This window comes from Micropterus dolomieu, linkage group LG03 (genome assembly GCF_021292245.1).
Source record: "Micropterus dolomieu isolate WLL.071019.BEF.003 ecotype Adirondacks linkage group LG03, ASM2129224v1, whole genome shotgun sequence".
In the NCBI taxonomy this organism is placed as follows: Eukaryota; Metazoa; Chordata; class Actinopteri; order Centrarchiformes; family Centrarchidae; genus Micropterus; species Micropterus dolomieu.
Window position 1 is genome coordinate 7,995,398 of NC_060152.1, and position 21,617 is coordinate 8,017,014.

Here is a 21,617-nt window from a genome sequence, read left to right on the forward strand (position 1 = left end):
TGGTTTCACACTTTGGTCTGGTATTGTTTTTTAAATGTAACCTGAGGCGTCTTTTAGATCCTTTCATACTGCTTTAAACAATGTACGAGCAATGTTTTGCAATATAATAAGTGACAATAACAATGACACCAACACAAACTATGCAAAGCCTTCAGTCATCATCTCCACCTCTTTAGTATTTAAAATAACTCCTGACTGGTTTCTCTTCCATTATGCAGCCAACCAAAATGTAAAAAAAAAGAAGACACTCTGTGACTTGAAGGTGGCCCATTTGATTTCCAGGAAAAAATGGAATAAGTCGCTCGTAAAATTTTTGCCAATGTGCTCTTGAGCACCTTTTCTGATGCAGTATAACTGTGGCTAACAGTTAACTAGTGCTGTTCTGGTTAATTAATTAGTATTTTTAAACTTTATTTTATTTAACCAGAGCAAGCTTTCATTTACAGAAACACTTTTAGCACTTGCACATTTGAATCTATCACATGTGAAGCTAATTTAACATGTTTATCACACATCCTTTCACATCATACCAACACTTAGGATTTTTCTTGTTTTGTTTGGAAGTGAAAAGTAAGAAATCAAATGTAAAAACTATTTTACATATAATATCTAATGTGAAATAGCATTTCTCATGTGATGAATTTACATATATGCATTTGAGGTATTTCCACAGTATGTAAATATCATATTTCATCTATTTAACACTTAGGGAGTTGGGGATTAAGTGCCTAGTCATGGGCCCATTAGTGGTGGTAATGAACATAGATTCATCCTACTGGGTTTGAACCAGCAACCTTCAGTTCACAAGTCAGCAGCTATACATTTTGGCCAACACTGCTTAAAAGTCAAAAGAAACATTGTTGAAAAATAATAAGTGCTTGAAGGAAGTTCAACTTTTAGATTTCCTTTGTTTCTCAATCCTGTGTTTTGAATTTGTGGCATTGGGAGTTGTACCTTTAAATACAGGTTACGTAGACATCTTACGCCTCATCATTCAGGATTGATAATACATGAAAAACACAGACATACCTGTGGCTCTGCCTTAAGCCACTGTTTGTGTATTGTGTAACAAGAATTTAACATGAATCAACAAGTACATTCGAGGCACCTGCTGTAGGACGCACAAAAATAGGACAGGTGCCTCTGTCATGTTCAAATATTTATGGGTCAAAAGATTCAACTCGAATAAAACTCAATTCTGAAAAAAGTCGGACTACATAAAAGTTAACTTCCATTCTCATGTGTACAGGAAGTTACAGACACATTAAAGATTTTGTTTGTCTTTGAGTGCCGAATAGTTTCCCAGAATCCCACAATTTCATCTCAGCTCAGTGTTGTCGTATTAAAACTACACTCAGTTTTAAAAGTATTAGAATAATCTAGGATGGAATTTGAATTTGAGTGCTCTAAATTCACCAAATACAATACAGGCCATACAGCTACAGTAACCTCAGACACAGTTGAACAAGGATAATATGCAAGGCCACTTGGTACACACAGACTAATTCTTCTCTCAGCCATAACAAACTGATAATAACTGTTAGCATTTATTGTTTTCTTTTGTAAGGATATATAGAATGACGTAATCTGGTATTCTTTATGATTTTGCCACACTTTGAGTTGTTGCAAATCCTATAATACATTTTTTTGTCTTTAATTAAATTTAATGCTCTGTCAACACATCCACCTCTAACATTCCTCTCATTTAACATTCATATTGCATAAAGTCGAGTTTGAGGATGGGACTGTTTGTTCAGAGTGACTGTAAGGAGATTCACAAAATAATGAAACAGTGTACAGACACAAATAAGGTAATAGTTCAGCAGTTAATGTACAGGTATGTGTGTGAATTTAAAAGAATGAGCACCACCTAGTGGCACACAGTTTCATCACAGGGTGAGGCAATTAATCGAATGAAACCACGTGCAGTTTCTATTATTTTGTCCACCACATTCATTTCGATGAGGGTAGGCTAAATAACAGAAACACATCTCTGTATAATGCAATACAACTCAACAGCACCACAAACTGCAGCCTCCTGTACAAAACTTCATGACAATCCATTTAATAGTTGAGATATTTTAGTCTGGACCACAACAGTGGACCAGAAAAACAATGTAATTCTTCTTTTGTGAGGCTCACAGAAAATTCAACAGCCTAACCCATGTATAGTATATTTGGGCAGCTTTCAAAGATTTTACTCTCAAGAGAAAATACTCCTAATGAAAAACAGAGATAATGAATCAAATGAATGAAAAGACCTGAACCAAAAGTCAAACAATTATAATAGCCAAGATTAGCTAATTTAGTTGTATTGTGCACTTTTTATTTATACTATTTAGATCAGTGTTGGTGGCTTTGCAGCATTTTTTTCAAGCTGTCTGCTAATACTTTGTTTACTGATGTTAGAAATTACCAATGAAAATTCTTGATATCCGTCCCTCGGAATTACAAATAGGAGCCTAACATCAACATTTTTACATCTTTGCTTGTGCACCAACTAAACAAATGACATTCAACATGTTAATTACTGAGCTTTAGAGGTGTTGGTAGGTGTGCATTTGGCTAGCCTTTTCCCCCTGCAGGCTTTATGCTAAGTTAGGCTATACTCACTTCCCCGAGACAGACATATCAACGTTTTCATCTCACTCTCAGAAAGAAAGTGTATTTGCCCAGATATTTCTTCAGTGAAGTGAATAAACAATGTACAGTTTTCACCATTCTTACCACTATTTATTCAATCGTGTTTGCTTTGCAACATTCACCACCAATAGAAAAAATGTTTCATACATTTCCATTCACAAACTCCAGAGTGAATTTTCTTTTTAACATGAATTGTAGTGTCTTACTGAAGTAGTTTTTTTTTGTCATTTTCAGCTGATATATGTTTTAAAAAATTATTACAAGCATTACAAAGATGTGTTGCTTATTCATAATTATTCATCTTTTTGATTGGATGTATTTATTTTAGGCAAGGACTTCCTTCAACACTGGCTGGGTAAGCTCAACATCTCTGCCATCCTGTTGAAACAAGACAAAGTAGCCTAAACTTTTATAAAACACAACAAAGTCGAGAATTCTACAGTGTGAGTCTTTACTAAATATAAACGTTATACCTAATAATAGTGTCCCTCATGCTGTACAAACACTACAGTAATCACTAATCCAATTACCACTTAAACTGTACTCCTACTATGACCACTACGGCATAGATGTTGATTGTCCAGCAGTGAATAGGAAAACTGTGACAAGTACTATTAACAAATACTTTACTTGGATTGTTGTCTTGCGTGTTTGTCTTGGTTCATACCTCTTCCGTCTTCCTATTGACCAGAGCCTTGATGCCCAGAACAGCAAAACTTATGCAGACACACAGCTGGAGAACAGCCAAGACGATCAGCGTAATGTCCATGGCGGTCAACAAACGCTGATACACACAAGAAATAAAAAATAAAACAACAGAAAGAGTTCATTTTGATTCAAATAGGACTTAAAATAAACTTAAATTTAAAGTGTAAGTATTCATTATTCACAACAATGAATTCATCTGTGTATACTGTATCTTATTCCTCTGTGCCATAGAGCTCCATTGTTGTCCATAAATCATTAAAAACACGTCAATGAGCCACACTGTTACATAGATGACATGCTCCTTCATTACCATGAACTCACACACTGCAGTTTATTGTGACTCAATCCCACATACACCATCCTGCTGCAGTACATAGGCCTACTCACTACCGGAGCATTATATGGATATTAATTCGCAGCTGAAAATAGTCCCCAACAAACGCTCGATTAACTCCTCTTTGAGTAATTTTTGCTAAAATCTACAGTGTCCAGCTGTTTTAAGAAAAATGAAAATAAATAAAAATGAAACTATGTGTTTGTGAGCTGTCAGTATAGGAATGAAAATCCTTGGGCATGAGGGTAGAGAAGATGGAAAGTATTGAGAAATGGACAACACATTGTTGTTTTTTTCACAAGATTTGTTGACAATGAGAAAAATAGATCATAAAACCAGCTTTTCCTTTAAAAGTATGCTTACCTGGGCAAGGTACGCCACAAGTCTGCAGTCATCAGCATTGTATCTGCTCCCGTCACACATATTGGTGACAGACACATCGCCCAGGTCTATGGCATATAGCACAACGCCAACGATGGCGGAGATGGACCCGACTATGTTCACAAACACAGCGAAGCCCACCTGAGAGGAAAGACTCGATTATGCTTTTGACTTCACCGTGTATGTTTTCACACAATCAATGAAGAATAACCTCAACAGCTTAAAATTGCCTCTTTGCCACAGTGTTTCATGGTTTATTCAACTGATTATGGTGAAGATGTCAAATCCATTACATTGATCTTAGAAGGCAGTATGTGACTAAGGGTGCTTGTTCAGATATGAGGACATGAGTGCATGTTTGAAAGAGCCTTAAGTCTTTACTTACTAAGCAAAGAGAGGAGTACCGGCCGGCAAGAACAGACATAATTCCGGCTGCGATGAACTGAAGAGAGAACAGCAGACAGCTCAGTAAAATCCATTAAAATTAATAATATTATTTCAGTTGTTATTTAATTTTAAAACATTCTGGTAATTGTGTCTGTTTGGTTAAGCACTACAAAAACATTAGGAAAACAGTTGAAAAGAAATAATAAATAAATAAATATGCTCTTAAGCTAATATTAACACAACAATATTACTTTACCACAACACCCAGCCAGTAAGCAGCTCCCAAATAAAAATCCTTAAAGGCTGTGCTTGTTCGTCCTGGCCCAAGTCCAATGTTGAAAAGGCCCACCATGATTTGTATAGTCTGTAAAAAATTCAAAACATTTACATCTCATTGTCTTACAACTTAACAGCTTAAGACCACCACTTGTCACCGCAACTGACTAAATACATTAAAATTTTTCTCACCCCAAGAGCTGAAACCACATTGCTCTGCAACAGCCCCTTGTACACTGAGCAGCACATCGGACTGCAGCAAAGAGCCTTGAGGATTTGGCACAGTGGTGGGAACATGCTCTGACCATCATCCGCCACCGTGACCACTGTCACTCCCTTGTCTTTGACAACAGTGATGGACATGTCTCACACCTGCAACATGACATGGAGATGACTGGCTAGATAGATGGATAGATACAGTACTTTATGAATTGCACTGTTACACATAAATCACGAAGCAAACTACAGATGTAGATAATTAAAGAAATAAAAACATAAATCATTTTAACATAAGATTTAACTAGAAACTACTCTTTCATTCTAAATAAACACCACACCTGCTAATATTATGTACGTACGTGATTGATGCAAGTTTAGTATATATTGTATATAGTCTAGTATTATTAATAATAATACCTTTATTTATGTAGCACTTTCAAAAAAAGCAAACGATAAGTAAAATATTATGATAAAATATAACAAAAGAAAATAAAACTGCGAAATCAATCAAACAAACAGTAAAAACTATAGAGTCCTTAAAATTTAAAAATCTATTCTAAGATGGACAGGGAGCCAATGAAACCAGTGAGATGTGTTCTCTCCTGTTGGAACTGGTTATGAGCCTGGCTGCAGCATTTTGAGTCAGCAAGTTGATCGAGGTTTTGTTGTGTGAGGCAGGAAGAGTGCATTCCAGTAATTTTGAATGCATAGGCCTACATGAAATGAATGCATGAATCAATGTTGAAGCATGAATTATTTTCTTGGCAGATGATAAGTGAACTGAGTTTCAAAAAAGTTCTTAGTTAAAAAAACATAATTGGATAACAGAGTAGCAAGGTACTTGCAAGGTATCTATAAATACACACCCACACAGAAATGTAAAGACACAGGAATATATATGTACAGGTAAGTAAAATACAGGTATTATACTGAGATCAACAGTAATATATTGAAAATAATGATTTAAAAATGTAATCTAATTGGCCATTTCTGACATTTTATAGACCATATGATTTATCCATTATTCATTAGATTATATTGTATGAATTATACCATAAAACATTTCTTATGGTATTTCTTACAGTATGTAAAAAATAAGAGGTTTTAGATTCATAAACAAAATTCATTAAAAATAAAAAAGGGATTTGTCCTTAGGAGGGAGAAAGTATTGTTTCCCAGACAGTGTATTGTGTTTGTTACCTCAACCTCTTATCAAAAGCTAACACACACAAATAAAGCTTTCACAAAAAAAGGAGAATTTTGCAACAAAAATGTTCAAAATGATTAAATAAAACAATTACAATATTTATTTAATAACGGTCTTTCCAACTTTTTGATGAAAGTTCACCTCTATCTTGCAGAACTTACAATCCTGTTTATCAATAAAAAAATATCCATATCACCCAGTTTAGAGCTCAACAGGTTTAACTGTAAAGTTCTAATTATTATGAATTATGCGCCGTTTTATTGTGTGCGGAGAACTTACCTGGTTCGTGTAACTGCAACAGTCTGGTTTGCCGATGGTGAGTTCAGGTCGCAGCTATAGCTGCAAGAAAACTGTTGCTTCCTGTCACCGGTTTGATTGCTTCAAAATAAAAGCCTCATTAACAAAATTACCCATCTTTAAAATTTGCGCATTTTTAACAATTTCAAAGGGACATGTCAAAGCTGCATGCACTCATGTCAGCTCTTAGAATTTAAGAAAATACAAAAGGGTTTTTATATTAGCTATTACAAACACTGTATATTCACACGTATCAAAGGCCAATCTAATCTAATCTTGACAAAAAAAAAGCCTAAGAAAATATAAAAACTCAAAAGTATTTTGTCATGTTAATGATAACAGACATATTTAACATTTTTCCTGTGTAGCCTACTATATAAAGTCACGGTGAATTACTTGCTGTGTACACTACATTCTTATTCTAAGCAGGTTTCTTGTATGTAGTATCAGATACTTATACAACAAGAGTGATGTTTCCTTTCATTGGAAAAAATGTCATAACTGCTGCTCAGTGTGTTTAACCTGTTTAATCCCAAATTTTTCCTAGCAATTTGAGTACATGCATTTAACTCTTTAGACCTTCCTAACACACAAACTTTATGCCCTTTTTGATTTTATGTTGGTTAAGTTAGTGACATATTAGGTTTTATACTCGGTCACAATAGTGACCGGTGGGTCACCGGTGGGACCGCATAGTCAAAATTCACACAAGTTCTTCAATTAGACCAAGCAAGTTAAAGCAATAAAAAACAAACATTAAAAAACACATTTTCATTTCAAATACATTCAGCATGTCAGAGCAGGCAGACATAAACTGTGCCTTAGAACAGTGGTTCTCAAAGTGGGCTCCGGGGACTCCCAGGGGTCCTCAGCAAAAAGGGGAATAGTTTTTTTTTCCACTATAATTCCATCCATAAGTAACATAATTACTATTTCGGTCATGGGTTTCATACACTTTCTGTAATAAAACATCTACCAATCTAAACCAATCAAACATACCAATCAGTCTTTCACCCCTCAAAGACCTGTAGGCCTTGCTTCATTGTAAATATCACAGTTATATGACCAAGACAAGTGATGTGAGAAGAACCCTATAGAAACTCATCCATGTTCAGATTGGTTGGCACTATATAGGTATTTGACATAATTAATAATTATTATTTAATTAGCTGACACTTTTATCCTCAACTACTTTCAATTGCTATATATGTCAGAGGTCACACGCCTCAGGAGCAACTAGACACTGGTTAAGTGTCTTGCTCAGCAACACATTGGCACAGGCACATGCCTGTGATCTCTCACCACAGGCATGTGCCTTAGCCACTGCTCTGTCACCACCTCTCTATTGACATCTCAAACCAATTGGTTCTCTTTCAATTGGTAGTCTACCTATCTGAGCCATCACTGTCATTTTCAAATCCTACTTTTTCAAATGTAGAAATGATCATGATGCTGCACACAGCACTTGGGGGTGGTCTCGTATGTCTAGGAGGTCCAACACATCTGATAGTTTTAAAATGTGTGAAAATAAACAGATGATAACTAGGATCACAGCCAAAACCTGTGTTTTCAATTGAAGCCCTGTGTTATACTACCGGTCACATTTGTGACCGTTAACAAATTTACACCTCTTACGAGCAAAATATATATGTAGGAGTATACTTCTCAAAACATATCAGTAGTAGACACTTAAAAGAATATCTGCACAAAATATGACAATTCTATCTGTTAATTAAGGTGAAGACATCTTCTTCCAGGTGTGTAAGCAGGAAGTAAACTAATCTGGTCATGTGACCTTTTCACACTAGTCACATGATGTAGATCAATTTTAATCAAGACAATCTATTTTTTCATTTAAAAGTTGAATTTCTTGCCCAAAGTCAACAATACAACTTTTAGAGCTTCAGAAATAACATAAAGACACTGTCACAAATGTGACCGGTGGAATTAAAGGGTTAAGGATGTCTAAAGTGTTGCTTGTACATCCACTACCTTGAACATGAAATACCCTAAAAGCTCTGGTGATTCAAATGGTAGGTACATCTAAAACATAAAAACCTACACTTTCAGTTACCCCTGGTGGTACCAGTGCACATAGCTTTATCTGATGAGATTTTGAGGAATCCCAATCCAACTGAAGTGAATGGAATTTCGGCTGTAAAAAATGACATCTGAAAAACTCCACATCAGTGTCTCTTTGGACCATTTTCACAATTTGACGTGTTTTTATTCAAGAAAGTTTAATTTAAAAATAATGATAAAAACAATGATAGTGTCCTTGTAATATAAAGCAGTTCACTTTCAGCAAGTGTGTGTAAATAGCACAAGTATTATAATGAGGTTCTGATTATTAACCATGCATCCATGTGTCTAGCCTAAATGAGATAAGCACCAGTACTGCTCAGGATGACTTCCTTCATCTGTGGCAGCTGATCTTCAACATCCTGTTTGCACAGAAGGAAAAAAAGTTGATAAAGTAAAAAAAATAATCTGAGAATTCTACAATGTGACTCTTTACTAAATTTAACACTGCAAGTATTAAATACTGCACCAGAAATGCAGGTGCTACCACTTTTATGCCTACTACAACAACTATAGCTGTTATTGCTGCTGTTACAGTTCAATCTACTGAAATACTTGGCTTCACTTTTCTGAATATACCACCTAGCTGTCCTCTAATGCATGTGCACATGTGCATTGTCTTCTTTGTTCATACCTGTTCCTTTTTCATCTCACTGGTCAAAGCTCTGATGCCCAATATAGCCAACCTAATATTGACACAGAGCTGAAGAACAGCCAGGGCGATGAGCGTCACGTCCATGGATGTCAACAAATTCTGATAGATGAGAAAAACATTTTTTGAATTTAATTTTAATTTTTTTTTTTTTTAATCAAACTAATATGTGAACTAAGTTTCACACTTGCAATTCAGTGCAGAGACGTTTTCATACTGCCAAACTAGTTGCTCTATTTATCCAGTTGTTACTAAATAAGGGTTACTCTCCAGATAGTCATTTGTAAATGCAGAACTGAACCAGCATGTGTTTCAGAATGTATTTCCCTACCTGAGAAATTAGCTTAATTTAACACTTTATTGTTAATTAAGGTGCAAAGTTTCCTAAAATAACCCCTGTAGATATTTTCCTTTCATCCACTTGTTTAACATGAGGTTGTGAGACAAATGTCATTTCCATTCTCTGTAAAGACATTGATAAGCTATTTGAACCATCTTGCTGTGTCTTTTAGGGCTGGGGCTGACACAGAATACACATCTTGGGAGCCTGTAGTTTTAATGTCTCTTTGCCTTTCTCAGAGAATTAACTTGGGCCAGCCCACATGTTTTGTTCAGCCTGTTGTTTCCTGTAAATGCTACTTCATACGTCTACTCCTCAACATTTCATTGGGAAATCCCGCACTTTTTACTCCACTATTATTATTTGACAGCTTTAGATACTAGTTACTTCACAAATTATGCTGAAATTAATAGTTGAATAATTGATTAGTCAATTGGCATATTGTTTGTCATTTTTCAAACAAAAAAGATTTCATGGATCCAGCTTCACAATGGTGAAGATTTGCTGCTTTTCCTTGTAATTATGTTATTGATTTTAATTTGTTTTTTTGAGATCTGGGCTGGTATTTATCAAGCTTCTCAAAGTGCCATTTTAGTCTTAAGTGCTGAGAATTCATGAAATTTTCTCCTACTTTTAAACCTCTGGAACGAGAGCTCCAGAGGTCTCTCAAGGGGTTAGGAGCTGCCAGTAGGGCTTGTGATGGCGCTGTGGAGACGGAGACATGCGGAGAGGAGAGGAAGAATTCTGACGACGCGCTGTTAATAAAACGGCTGCGGTCGAAAAGTCAACAAAAATCTCCTTTCCTAACCTCCTTTCCTTGACCTCGATGGAAAACGTGATGAGGTCAAGGAAAGATGTAAAGGAGAATCCATAAGGACTTAATAATCCGACTGATCTTTTCTAAGCGACGTAATTATGCGACGGCGGATGTTACTGACGTGGCGTGCCGTGATAAAACTACAATATTCCGAAGATGGACTACAAAAAGCGCATCTTTGACACTGCGGCCCATGTTGTTGTAATGCAGGCCATCTAAAGGTCGGCATCTGAAGGGACGGCATTCTCTCCTTTCCTTTCATAAAGGATGGTTCATACCCTATGCTAAAGGAGATATGAAAGGAAGCATTGAGGCACCTTTCCTTAGCTTTTAGAGAATTCGAACAACTCTTATCATGGCTGCCACTGAAATACTTCCGGTTCACTTCACTCAGTTAGGAACCTTCCTGAGCAAAAAAGACTTTTCCAATGAAGCCGGGCTCGGACAGCGCAGGCATAAACTTTGTCAGCGAGTTGGTGAGGGACGTCATCTCACCACTGACTTTACGCAGTAATGCTTATTCAGTGAAACTGAAGGTGGAGATGACGCTTCGTTCGTTTGCCACAGAACAAACGCAGCAAAGCAAAGATTGAGGCTCGTCACAACCACAAATAAGCCGAATAGTCATGGAAATAATTTTAGCACTTACAGCTCCACACAGTCACGCGTTTCATCGACTTCCTAACAACAACCCCCGTAATCCGACAGAAGCAAACATAGTTCATATAGCCGGCAATACAGGAGCGCATTTGATGACGTAAACTCCTCTTCGGAATTTCACCATTCAATGTGAATCAGCACTAAGACTGACACTTAAGATTTAGTCCTACACTTCACTCAAATTAGGACAATGATGCTCGATAACTAACTTTTAAGCACAGCTTTGAGCCAAGAATTTTTTTACTCTTAAGTCAGTTCTTAGCAGTGTTCTTATGAGTAATACTGAGAAGCTTGATAAATACAGGACCTGGACTATTGGTTGGACAAAAAAGCATTGTGAAGGTCACTTTGGGCACATTGTTCACTATTTTTTGAATTTTTACAAACCAAACAATCAATCAATTAATGGAGAAAATACTAAGCAGATTAATCCATAATGCAAACAATTATTAGTTGCACTGTAATAGAATATTAGTACAGTATGGTACTTATGTAACGGCTCTGAATCCTTCTTTTACCACTGTATGGTTGTGTTTTCCAGTTTAACTTTAGAAGTATGCTTACCTGGGCAAAGAGCGCCACATTTCTGCAGTTATCACCGTAATGATCAGTACTGTTCCTTCTGCTGTCACACATCCAGAGTAGAGATGCATCTCCCAGGTCTATGGCATACAGCACAATGCCAGTAATGGCAAAGATAGCTCCAGCAATGTTCATGAACACAGTGAAGCCCACCTAAGAGGAAATATCCCTTCAATTACAATTCCAGTTCAAGCAGTATTTGATTGCGTTTTGTATTTCAACTAAGATTTGAAGACACATTAGGCAAGGCAATTTCATATGTGCAATTCAATGTGCTTTGCATAAAAATAGAGATTACATGATAAAATAATCTGATGGAAATAATTTAAAAGAAAAAGTAAAAACAATTACCATACTATCATATTTGTGCACATTTCCTTTAATTAGTCCATGGACTTTGGTGTACTCTACTTACCAAGCAGGGAGAAGGGAACTGTCCGGCCAAAATGGACATGATTCCAGTTACAATGAACTGATGAAGGGTCAAACAGATAGCTCACATCAGGGATAATCAAGCAGAAACTAAACAGAAACTGTTATCATGTAATTGTCAAGAGAACCTCAAAAAATGTAATCTAGAATTCCCTGCATGTGTAAATATTTTGGTAAAACAACACTTTACATAATAGCTCAAGATACATTACATTACTAAGCTGTCATGGTAATTTTATCGCAACATTGGGCTATTTTACCACAGCACCCAGCCAGTAAGCAGCTCCTAAACTTGTCAAATCTCCAGGATTTGTGCTTGTTCGTCCTGGCCCAAGTCCAATGTTGAACAGGCCTGCCATGATCTGTATAGTCTGTAAAAGATTGGAAACAATTAAATCTCTTTATCTGACACTGGATATCTAAAGACCACCACTTAATAGATGTATGTGAAATACATTTATTTTATTTATTTATTATTTCTCTCACCCCGAGAGCTGTAGTGACGCTAGTCTGCAACACCCCCTGGTACACCGAGCGCTCTGGACTATAGAAAAGAGCCTTCAGGATTTGGCACAGTAATGGAAACATGCTCTTACAGTCAGCTGCTACACTGATGACTGTCACTCCCTTGTATTTGACTCCTGCACACACACCTGAAACAAAAAATGGGAGATTTTATTTTGTTGTTGTGAATGTGTGTCCTCCTCCACACCAAGTACTCTTGAATTATGGTAGGCTACTTTTGACTCAAGGTTGAAGCTCTTAAATCACTCATTTTGTTTTGCTTGTGTGTGTGTGTGTGAGAGAGAGGTGGGTATTTACAGAGGAGAATGGGTCAGCGTATGACTGCGTTAAAGTCTCAGCACCTGCCAAAGTAAACAGAGTCACTGGTATCGACCAACAACCCTATCAAATCCAAATATGCATATGTATTAAGGATGTGGGTTATACTATGAAGCAGTGAGATTAAACTTATTGTCCCTTACACAAAACCACATTGCTTGAAGTTTGTTATTTAGTAACTCAAAAATATGCTGCAAATGTTTCAGCTGCCTGACTAAAAGCATCATTTGTTTCAGTTTTCAACCTGCAAAATTAATTTTTTCCGAGGAGTCTTTACTACATCAATCAGTATGTCACATTGTCATAAGGTGTACTTTTCTGACATTAATATTTAGCACTATTGAACCTTTTGCAAACATTAGTTTTCATCCGGAGGCTGGATCTCTTTTTTAGTTTTTAGGGAAAAGTTCTCCTTCACACACTGCTGCACTTTGCTTGTAAGCGTTTTTCACCCGAACCACTCTCACAGATATCTCTAAACTAACCTCTCTGCAAACAACAGAAACAATAAAACACAGGCTAATTCAAGTTTGGCAAAAAAACAAAACAATTCAAAGCTCACTCAGCATGGTGTCTCCATGTAAAGCTCACATTATTGTCAGTCATGAGTGCATTTGTGTAGAAAACTCACCTGTTAATGACCTGATGCTGTTATTGCTACAATATGAATCCTCTGTCAGCAGCAACAGTTAATTTGGCAGCAACAAAAAGTTAAGTTCCTGTAAGACTGTTCAGTTATTTTCAGAATAAAAGCCCCATGTCCACAAAAAGCAAACAGTGTTGCTGGAAGAACCTCTCAGCATCAAAGTGAGTAATTGTAGTGGAGGAAATGCACAAATCATGACCAATAAGTTATAATGTACATTGTGTGTGTTGCATACACTATGCCCACTATCATGACATAGCAGAGGCCAGCTGAGTCAGCCGTTACTGTGTACGCTGTCATTTTCACATTTTTGACTGCAGTCATTGACAACTTGAGATTCGGTCCTTGGAAAAATCTAATTTGCCTACAAAACTTTAATGTTTAATTCAGACAACACAAAGGTCTGCTGATCAGTAGTTTTATTATTTCAGACTGAGGTCTCATTTTTTCTTTGAATTCATGCTATAAAATAGCAAAGAATCAGTGGCTAATCCTGTGTTTTGTAAACACCTTTTTTTTTTCCCTTTTACATTCACAACCTTTTGACTTGGCATGAATTTAATAAAACCCGTCTCTTCAAATAAAGACTGCAGTTCACCCGTTACTGGGAGGCTGGACAATGTCAATCTTGCTGCACATGTATCAGAGAAAAAAAAAGCTTCTCAAACAACAGATATTCAAGACAGCTCATCTCAATCTCATAATCATGAACTACTTACAAAAGACACTGTCGGATGCCAGCAATATTAACTACCAATAATGTTCCTTGTGACATAATGTTGTCCTTTAATTGTGGATGAATTGATGGATCCGTTTTCAGCCACAGATGTTTAAATTATTAGATTATAATTCAAAGTCACCCACACTAGGAAATACTGATTTCTGCTTAAAAGTTAATTCACTAAATTAGTATAAAAAAAAAAAAAAAAAAAATCGATCCAGACCCAGAAAGCAATCAAAATTCATACCAGATGAACAGATTCAAATGGCTCAATATAAACTAAAGCCTTGCAGCAAACGTTTTCAACATGATGATCAAGTTAAAACAGGCCTGGTGTGGTCGCAATTCAATCTTTAAAAAAAAATTCAGACATTTTAGTCCTAAGATGTCCTCTGTGCAGTAAGAATACTTAACTTGTCTTTAATTTGAATAAACTTGTTTAAAATGTTATAAAGAGTGTATCTTGAAAGAACAACATGACTTTAGAAAACTATTGAAAGAAGTTGATTTCCAATGACAACAGGAACGCATTGGCATTTAGAAAAATACAAAACGCATTTTCAAATTATAGTACTCTTCACCTCATACTTCAGCTTTCCTTTTGACTTTTCTTTCCTTTGCTATATTTGTACACAAATAGCACAAACAGTTCATTTCTCATTTATTTATTTATTTATTGGCTTAATTTTGTACAATAGCAAACAGTCAATCAATGTCACAGACAATTACAGGAACTGCCCTTCTATCTACAAATGGACTGTAAGGCACATTTTGACAGAAAATCCCAATCAACAGGAACTGTTTTTAAAAAAACAACCAAGAATGAAAGTAGTATATACACAAATTAACACATATTACCAAAAATACTCAAAAATATAAGAGCAACCCTTGTAGGAAAAGACCAGAAGTTAGACCATGCCAGAAGAAATTGTGAGAATCACTGAAGTTACAGTACACACAATAAATGATATAAATTCCACAGGATTATAGCTCCTGGTAACTGAAAGTGAGAGATTTTCATTCAGGCTACAGGGTTAGTGGTAACTTCCTCTAGCAGTGGTTGGTAGTGTTCTAGGTCCTCGACGCTCTAAAAGAGAAAAATTATGAAAGAAATATGAGAAAAGCTGCAGACAGTCAAACCTTTAAGAAAAGCACACTACAAGAACTCTCCCTTTCCTCACGCCCTGATGTCTGAAGTAAGGTTTGACAGATGCTTATCATATATCGTTCAAAGTGCAGTCTTAGGAAGTAACACTGCGGTAATCTTTCTTTATAACCCAAGTTGGAAGGAATGTCAATTAGCCATCTAAAATCAATCAGTAACCCAGCTAACATTATTCAGAAAACATTGTGTGGATGTTTAATGCAACTTTTATCGACCTTTTGCTTACCATGTAACAACATTGTAATTAGTGACAAAAGGACAGATAGCTAAAAACATCATCTGGGTTATATTGTAGCTATTGTATATCATGTTGTAGCTGTTTTCAGGGTGGTGTATCAAGGAACAAGTGTAATTTTTAATATTAAAGTAGGTCATCCGCTACACTGGGTTTAACAGTGAAATGTGTTTATGCACGCTCTACCTTGTTTTCTGTCTTCTCACTGCTCCTCAGCGCTTTGAGCCCCAAGACGGCAGAGCTAATGACGACGCAGAGCTCCAGGGCTGACAGGACAACCAGCACAGCATCAATACTTCTTACAAGCATCTGGTGGGACACAACAGTGTTAACTTTTCAACACATCAAGTTGAAGCATCAGACCTGCGAGTGAATGATTATCACAAGAACTCATTAAAGACCATAAGCCAACAGCAGCAAAGTTCATCGACCCAAGTCAAAGCATTTGGTAAAGGAAAGAAAGCTGAACAGGAACCGAGTGTGAACTATTTTTAGTGTTGAGCACTAGAATGGAAGACGTGGCCGCCCATCCAAACTGTCTGGGGTCTGTTAGTGAGGAAGTCAAATATCCAATTGCAGAGTAGTACTTAAGCCCAGAGTGGTGAGTTTGCCAGTCAGTTTCAAGGGGGAGATTGTGTTAGATGTAGAGCTGGGCAATAAAACAATAATGATAATTATCGCAATATAATTTTCCTCAATAACAATATAATAAATGTTCAATATATCGTCAATAAATATTTGGTTTTATTAATTTGAATCTGAACAATTTAGCACTTAATTTTTCTATTTAAATATTTATTCTGTTGAGGAAAAGGGACTTTGTTTTATTATAATAGTTTTAAGTGATCCACTGTAAAGCATCAAGCGTTTGTCACATTCTGACCATAAAGACAAAGTGTCACACAATTAACGATCTAGTTTCTTGTATTTACACAGGAGCAAAAATCATCCCTTAAACTTGAAAGAAATAATGATTTGACATATCGTGATAAACATTTTATATCGATAATTATCATGATAACATTTTTGGCCATATCGCCCAGCCCTAGTTAAATGGTGAGCAGATAGCAACAAACAGCATTCTGATGTAGGGGTCATTTGTGTGTGAACACTGTGAGGGCCCAGGTTGACTGGGAAGTTGTTTTTGATGTGTTGGCCAAGCAGTTTCTCAAATGCACTTTATCAGATCCTATCTATAAGATACTTAAAATCACACAATTCCCCCCCCAAAAAATAAATAATATGCTGTGGTAGGGCTGACCCAAATAGTTGAAGATTTGATGCGTCGATGGGCAGAGCCTGATTCAACTGTCAATCTCACAGTCGAAGCTTTGCAGTGAAACAAGGATCAGGCCATTTTGGCGATATGGGGGTGCTCAATGTCTGATTTTACATAGAATTACCAGTTTTCTCCCAATAAGTTAATATACAGACTATTACAATAACACTTCAATGTTTAATGCTGTAAACAAACATGTAAAAAGAATTTTAAAAAAATAAACTTCGAATAAATGGTTTTTAAAGTGCGTGAATAAATCCAAAATTGTAATCCTAACTGTGGGTCGTCAGTGCGCATGTGTAGGCGTAGCGTGTGTGTAGTGGCAGGAGGAAAACTTGCTGAAGAGACGGAGCCACAGCTTCACCAGTGTTGCGCAGAGTTGTCCGCACCTCGCGGGACTTTGAGATCATTTATCACCGCACAAAGAATATTTTGTCGTTTTTAAAGAGCTGCTACTTGAAATAGACCTGCGAGGAACCAAGACATGCACGCAGTTGTCGGCACCACGGCAAAAACTCTGCACAAGAGTGGTGAATCGCAGGAGAGTGAGACAATGGTCAACAATAAGCCTCAGTTTAGCTTCGGCTCCCAAGCGCCCTGCACAAAAACACACATTCGACTATGTAAATCCTTAGTCGGGGACAGACCCACACTGTGGTAAACCTGTTCTGTGTAGGTACCTTTGAAACACCTGGTTGGTAAGTGAGGTGGACAGATTGTCATGTACTGAAATACATCAGTCCTTTTTACATGCAAACATGCATGTAATGTTTGTGTAAATATAGTGAACATTAAATGTGACTAGCATTTCAAAAGGTGACTGGCATACAAGAAAAATAATACTTGTTGTACAACTTAACTTTTTGACTGCTGACTTTCCACACTTACCAGAACCAATGCTTTGCCCTCCAAGCATTTATCCATCAGGGCCTTCTCCTCAGAACCTGGACTTGGTGTAGTGTAGTCATAATAATAGTTACGATCACACAACCACCACAAATAGTTGTTTGCTACACTGATGCTGTAGAGTACGATGGCTGCAATGGCAAAAGCAACTCCTGCCAGATTCAGAATCACACTTAGGAGGACCTGAAATATAAGATTTGTCAGTTTATGTACGACCAAAGACAAAAAACACACCAGGCAGTAAATAGCATACAGTACAATAATGGGGGGGGGGGAATCCATGGACTATATCAAACTTTGGGCTTATAGGGAAGGGCGTGAGGCGCCGCTGTAAAGAAAAGGGCCTGGTGGATTTATAACAGCTTGCAGCACCATAATCATTTTATCTTGATTAACTTGTTTTTAAATAGTCGCTGAAAGACAAAATTGAAATCGTGATTAAAATTCGATTATTAGCACAGACCTAGTACCAAGTACAAAATTCTCCTCAAATTTACTTGTGTCTTTAAATAAAACAGTGACAAGAGATGACAATATAATAAAACAAGTCCTTTTCAGATAATATGAGGATGTTATAAAGCTGAACTACTCACCAGACATGGACTGGGAAACTTCTCAGACAAAATGCTCATGGTACCAAATAATATAAACTGAAAACAAAAAACAAAAACTTTAAACTTCCACTCTTCAACACAAACACTTTTCTAGAATCTGTGACTGAGTGAACAGCATTTTGAGCATGAAGAGGGAAACTAGGTAACCCCTCATGTGCTCACACTAGCAGACAACAGTGAAAGAACAGAACTTATAGAGTAACATGTCCAGTAACATGCAGTCAAAGCACAATATGTGCAATTCCTTTAGTTTTTTCCATTTGTGTCCTTGGTACAGTACATGATGGTTCACTGATGTGGCTTTCTTGAATATCTGAATGAAACTGACCCATCACTAATGTCATTAGATTCTCCTGTACTTTTTGACAAGTCCTCCTGCCATGACAAGTAAACATGTCTTGTGAAAAGGATTTATTTACACTGAAGGGGACATGACAGTCAATGAATGAACCAAAATGTTTCGCCAAGTGAAAAGTCAAGTTAATTTATTAGCATACCTCATTTGGAAACCATGTATGAAATTGTTTTGATAAATAAGTGAAAACTTGCTGGTGGAGCAGGAGAAAAATCTCCACCAGGTCATACTAAAACAGCAGCAGGTAGTGAAGATGCTGAGTTAAACTTTCAATCTTTTCACAGTTGGTTCAGGACATCTCAGAGTGTGTATGAGAAAAGCTGTTAGGTGGAATCAACTGAACATCCCCAATAAAGTTGCATTTGTCTGAGCTTTTGGAGAAACTTGGGAGAATAAAGATAAGGGCTGCAACCAACTATTATTTTCATTATCGATTAATTTGACAGTAGTTTTCATAACCAAATCGATTAATCGTTTATAAAATGTCAAAAAAGTTCCTAGAGCCCAAAGTGACATCAATTTCCTTCTATTGTCCAACCAACCATCCAAAACCCAAAGGCTCCATAAATAAAGAAAAGCAAAACAGCAAATGTTTGATGTTTTTGCTTGAAAGATTACTGAACTGAAAAGTCGATTAGAAAACAAAGTAGTTGACAATTTTCTTTCAGTCGTCTAATTTGTTAAATCGTTACAGCTCTAATACAGATGTAAATTTTGTGCGGAATATTCCGTTGCATCTTGGTTTTGACACTTAAGAGTATGTAAAAAACAAAAACAAAATTTGTTTGCTTACCAATCCTCCGAGCCAAAAAGGAAAGTAGACTTCATTCATCGGCCATGAAAAGCCACCGTGACTGCTACAGAGGATCGCTCCAAGGCCGATGTTGAGTAACCCGACCATAATCTGTACAGCCTGTGGAGGAAACAGTATAAATAATAGGACGCATAACACACACGTACAGTACTATAATTGCATTTACCAGGTAAATGGAGTGTATTTATAAACCACCTTTCTAGTCTTCAACCACTCAAAGCACTTTCCATGTCACAATCACCCATTCACAGGGTGACCAGATGAGTATAAGAGAATTTCAGGACAAGGGAGTTGGGAATGGGTGTGCCTCCAGTACATCTGTCATTATGTTGTATGTAAGAGTGTGTAAATTATGATCGGTTACATAACTATTTAATTTTTTTTATTACTTTCATCAGTGCAGTGCCTGTGTCAACTGTGTAAAGAGCGTGTCAGATCTCTCCTACTCTGTGGCTGCCTGCAGCTACACTTCTCCTGTCTTCATGACTGTAACTTCCGATATCTACACTAGAAAATAAAAAGGTGGCTATAATAACTCTGTTGACAAGATATCATGCAGTCCCTGCTGTAGCCAATGGAGAGACAGAACAGTGCCCATCTGTGGACAACACCAAGATAATGTTTCACAATGTATATCCTGAATTTTTCAGGACGTCTGGTCACCCCACCCATTCACACTCTGCAGTAGCTGCCATGCAATGTGACAACATAATGAGAACACTCTTAAACTTAGAGAGTGGCATGGACACAAATATTTTAATGACTAATGTTTAAGACAATAACATGCAAATTTTAGCAAAGCAATGAAATTTGGTCAACAGATCAACAATTTGTTTTTGATCAAACATTTTTTTAATTAATAGTTCAAGTCAGTATTAAGTGAGGAAATTAACTGAAAGACACATAAAGTTGTCACTCACCCCCAGTACTGACTGAGAAGTCTGGACCCTCCTCAGGTGCTGAGACACAGAGCAGCACTCAAGGCTGTAGCAAAGGCCCTTGAGGATTTGGCACAGTGGAGGCCATGGACTATGTGGGTCAGAGGTCATAGTGAATACAGTGACTCCATCACCCTTGGTCATGGTCAGTGACATCCTGCCTGCTCCTGTAGACTGAAAGAGAAAAGGGAGTTTGTAAACTTTGAATCTGCTAAGTCAGGTTAAACTTTCACCTTAAACTAAATGCTGAATCCCCATCACTGCCTCAAATGTAACCACACTGCCAAATAATCTCAATCTGAAAAAATAAAACAAACCCAACAAGTACAACACTAAACTGCCAGAGTCTCTAGACACTGACAGGTTAGTTGGTGTTTTTTTTTGGCAAGTACAGGTCCAGTCAAAGTTGAAGGTCAGAATTTACCAGCTAAAATTTCCAACTTCTGACCTCCAGGTTCAAGGTGCATGATAATGTAATTTTAATGACAATGAGTGACAAACCCCCCCCCATAACATTACCCTGGAACTTTGTTCCCGTCTAGCTATCAGTAGGTAACGTTGATCTGCAAAAGTCATTCAATGTAGTATATTTCCTAATGTTTGCACATTTTTTACATTTTCCTTAATAACTTTATTGCAAAAAAGGGAAGTTTCAGAGATTGATAGAAAGATAGAGAGAGTCACGTCATCTCCGTTCACTCAAATGGATCAGTTTTTTTTACAGCAATGGCGGGTCATGGAGCGTCTGAATAGTTCCCAGAAGTTAGCATCAAATACTAGCAGTGCAGCAGAGCTGCAATAGAAAATGCTATCTGGGATGCACATTTTAAAAAAGGTAAGATGTGTTAAAAAAAATAAAAATATCAATAAGATTATGTTATTAGGACAATTGAATCAAGTTAACATGTTGCCTGTTAGTGGATTTTCCCCACTTAATTAGAAGATTTACGGACATTAACGGTTAACATATTATGATACTGGCAATGGATAAAGTCAGCAGCAAACAATATAAACAGAGGCAGCCTATTAATTAACTATTAATTTTAAAATATGTATTGTTTTTTGTGGGGGGGGGGGGGGGGGG

At 36.8% G+C, this 21,617-nt stretch overlaps 2 protein-coding genes across 2 annotated transcripts in view; both read right to left on the reverse strand.

The window, feature by feature from the left end:
- Positions 1-2,751: 2,751 nt before the first annotated feature.
- Positions 2,752-13,429, reverse strand: LOC123968023. The gene is made up of 13 exons (XM_046044490.1): positions 13,423-13,429; positions 12,504-12,670; positions 12,278-12,388; positions 12,001-12,057; positions 11,568-11,738; positions 9,169-9,288; positions 8,845-8,896; positions 4,922-5,094; positions 4,710-4,817; positions 4,452-4,508; positions 4,049-4,207; positions 3,311-3,427; positions 2,752-3,021 (listed from the first exon to the last, which is right to left on the reverse strand). Exons 1-13 carry the CDS (start codon positions 13,427-13,429, stop codon positions 2,968-2,970), a joined length of 1,353 nt encoding a protein of 450 aa, XP_045900446.1. The 3' UTR covers positions 2,752-2,967.
- Positions 13,430-14,876: 1,447 nt separating this feature from the next.
- LOC123968506 (membrane-spanning 4-domains subfamily A member 8-like) overlaps positions 14,877-21,617 on the reverse strand; it is an 11,977-nt gene continuing 5,236 nt past the window's right edge. The window contains exons 2-7 of the mRNA XM_046045327.1: positions 20,516-20,707; positions 19,575-19,694; positions 18,406-18,462; positions 17,795-17,995; positions 15,814-15,936; positions 14,877-15,314 (exon numbers count right to left, since the gene is read on the reverse strand). Coding sequence (XP_045901283.1) covers positions 15,249-15,314; positions 15,814-15,936; positions 17,795-17,995; positions 18,406-18,462; positions 19,575-19,694; positions 20,516-20,689 — 741 coding nt within the window. The 5' untranslated portion in view covers positions 20,690-20,707 and the 3' untranslated portion in view covers positions 14,877-15,248. The remainder of the gene's footprint in view (positions 15,315-15,813; positions 15,937-17,794; positions 17,996-18,405; positions 18,463-19,574; positions 19,695-20,515; positions 20,708-21,617) is intronic.